The sequence below is a fragment of the Alosa sapidissima genome, chromosome 4, assembly GCF_018492685.1.
Source record: "Alosa sapidissima isolate fAloSap1 chromosome 4, fAloSap1.pri, whole genome shotgun sequence".
Classification (NCBI taxonomy): domain Eukaryota; kingdom Metazoa; phylum Chordata; class Actinopteri; order Clupeiformes; family Clupeidae; genus Alosa; species Alosa sapidissima.
In genome coordinates this window covers 19,059,466-19,062,161 of record NC_055960.1, presented here as the reverse complement: position 1 = coordinate 19,062,161, position 2,696 = coordinate 19,059,466, and the positions used below count along the sequence as shown (strand labels likewise).

At 48.7% G+C, this 2,696-nt stretch overlaps 1 protein-coding gene across 1 annotated transcript in view; it reads left to right on the top strand.

Annotated features, from left to right (window-relative positions):
• The window catches only part of pik3c2b (phosphatidylinositol-4-phosphate 3-kinase, catalytic subunit type 2 beta), a 40,555-nt gene that overhangs the window by 23,119 nt on the left and 14,740 nt on the right, over positions 1-2,696 (top strand). The window contains 3 exon segments of the mRNA XM_042089483.1: positions 2,496-2,537; positions 2,539-2,559; positions 2,561-2,640. Of these exon segments, the coding sequence (XP_041945417.1) occupies positions 2,496-2,537; positions 2,539-2,559; positions 2,561-2,640 (143 nt within the window).

Genomic DNA, 2,696 nt, shown 5'->3' with positions numbered 1-2,696 from the left:
CATAGCAGCTGGTTTCCTAGAGGTGGGTGGCTGGAAAGGGTGTGGGGATGGAGGGAGGGGAGGTACTGTAGAGAGGAAGATGGTGAAGGATAGAGTCCGATTGAGTGTAGAACAAGTTGACAGCACCCTCTGTGTAACCTTCCCTCTGGAGGTCCCACTCTGTGCTGTGAACACACACACACACACACACACCACACACGCAAACTCTCCATTGCATACACAAACTTGTGCACTTGCACACATCTTGCACACAAGCAAGTCTAGAACCCATAACGTCTTTTCACACTTATGCTCACACCACTTGATGAAACGACATACTCTCTTCCACACGCCTGCGTACAGTCTGTCTTTTTACCCAGTCTTCCCACATCTTTACACACACACACACACAGAGAGAGAGAGAGAGAGAGAGAGTGCTCCTCAACTCACACACATAGACACACAGCACAGGCGCATGCACACTACCCATATGAATACCAGCTTGCCGCCTGATTTCTATCCAAAAAGCCTTCCAGAATATTCCACCACTTTGAGCCAGTGTTCATGTGGCTGCTGCTGCTGCAGTCTCTAAACAGCCTGTCTGCTCCACCACAGCAGACCAGAGGATCCGTCAGTCCTCAACATCTGTGTCCTAGTCTCAAGAGCCCTGCAGAGACTATGGACTATGAGACTATGCTCTTTCTTTTCACACTATAGCCTGGCGTTTTTCTATTTCTACATTCTACAGTGTAATGTTGCATGGCCATGGAGTGTGTGTGTGTGTGTGTGTGTGTGTTAGTGCTGAGCCGTGGCAGTCTGAGGAAGGTAATGACAGGTAGGAGGAGCACGGTGGACGTGTGTGTTAAGCTCGTCAGTGTGCTCTGCTCAGAGGTGAGCGTGTACATCTGCAGCTTGTTACACCTCCCCCTCCGTGCGCCTCCCTCCTCCCACACCTCCTCCATGCCTCCCCTGTTCAGGGCTCCAGCTCCTCTTTTTCGTCGGCCTGACCCCATTTCTCATCATTCCTCTCTCCTGCTCTTCCCTCGGCCTCCTCTCCAGCGCTCACGTGCACGCAGGAAACGTTTACCCCCTATTTGTGAATGCACGTCCCCAAAGTGTCCTCGTTTAGGCCTTCTGTCATCAATCTCTCTCTCTTCTTTCTCCTCTTTTTCTCTCTCTCTGTCTCTCTCTCTCTCTCTCTCTCCTTATTCTTTCTTTCTCTCTTTTTCTCTTTCTATGTCTGTATCTCTCTCGTCTCTCTGGTTCTCTATCTGTCTGGCCCTCCTCATTTTGCTCATCTGTGTGTGTTGGCTCATATGATGTGGGTTATCTGATCATGGGTGTGGACTGCATGTGTGCATGAATCAGATGGATTGTTGCAGTGGAGGTTTTGCTGGAGAGGGAGTTCATGAGGTTTTCTCTCTCTCACACACACACACACACACACACACACACACACACACACACACACCTTGGCTACTGCATGCTCACACACCGCGTTTGTGTCATAATGGCTGTGTTTAGAGCAGTTGAGCAATTAGCTGGATCAGTGACTGGGTGTGCATCACTGCGTAGCGACTCTCAGGTTGTTGATGCTCATCTTTCCACTAAGCTCCCATATTCCACTGGATGAATCAGTCTGTCCTGTAGAGATGACCACCCACTGCCCCTAACCAGACAGTTTCAGTGTAGTGTGTGTGTGTGTGTGTGTGTGTGTGGTGTGTGTGTGTGTGTGTGTGTGTGTTAATGCTTTTCATCACTTAAGGTTACCTAGGGCAGTAGTCTCAAACTGCCGGGTCTCTGGCAGTTACAGCAAGACACCGTTTCTAAAGAAAAAGTCCATGTTGACCAGAAGCATCGGCAGTTTCAAGAAAAACAGACAAAGGGACACATCATTTAACAACCTATATGTTTTGCGCCAGGACAAAAAAAAAAAAAACCCCTAAAGAGCCATTACTAGCAAACATGCAAATGAGCAACCTATGAGAGAGAGAGGCAAATAGCAGGTCACACGTCAGTAGAACGAAGAGCCAGAAAAGACAGTGATGCGGGCCATGAAGCTGAAATGACTGAAAGTTAACTGTGCTGCTGCAGTTGGAGAATGTTGTCTACCTAAAAATGGCATGTTATTCACAAAGTGAACGACCGTCCGCAAATACAATGACCGAAAGTAGCAAAATAATGCACAAGTGTGCCTTAAAGCAAAAGGTGCCAATATTAATTCGCTCAGACATAGGCTGATGATAAGTGACAGTGCACAAGTAGCTATGTATCCTGGGGTTTTAATGAGCGTTTTGACTCATTTCCTCCCCATTTTTTCCCCATATTGCACTAGCCCCTCTATAAAGGGACAACCTGGAAAATGGGCCGTAGGTAATTTGAGTTTGAGACTCCTGACCTAGGGTCACCTCCATCTTAACCATCACTATCGGTAAAATATGCTTACTGAGAGCCAACTTTAAGATATTTTCTCTCTTTCTCTCCTTCTGTCTCTCCCTCTCTCTCTCTCTCAACAGGTGGACTTCCCCACCTCCTCATTCGAGGTGCGTTTCAGCACCCCCTGCGCCGGCCGAGTTCAGCCCCCCAGTATGAGTTCTCGCGGCTGGACCAGCACAGCCAGAAGCAGTTGCGAGACATCCTGCAGAAGAAGTCCCTCTTCTGGTGAGACGCAGAACTGCACCACCCCTGTCAGACGGCCAGTGGGCCAGAAAGACTGT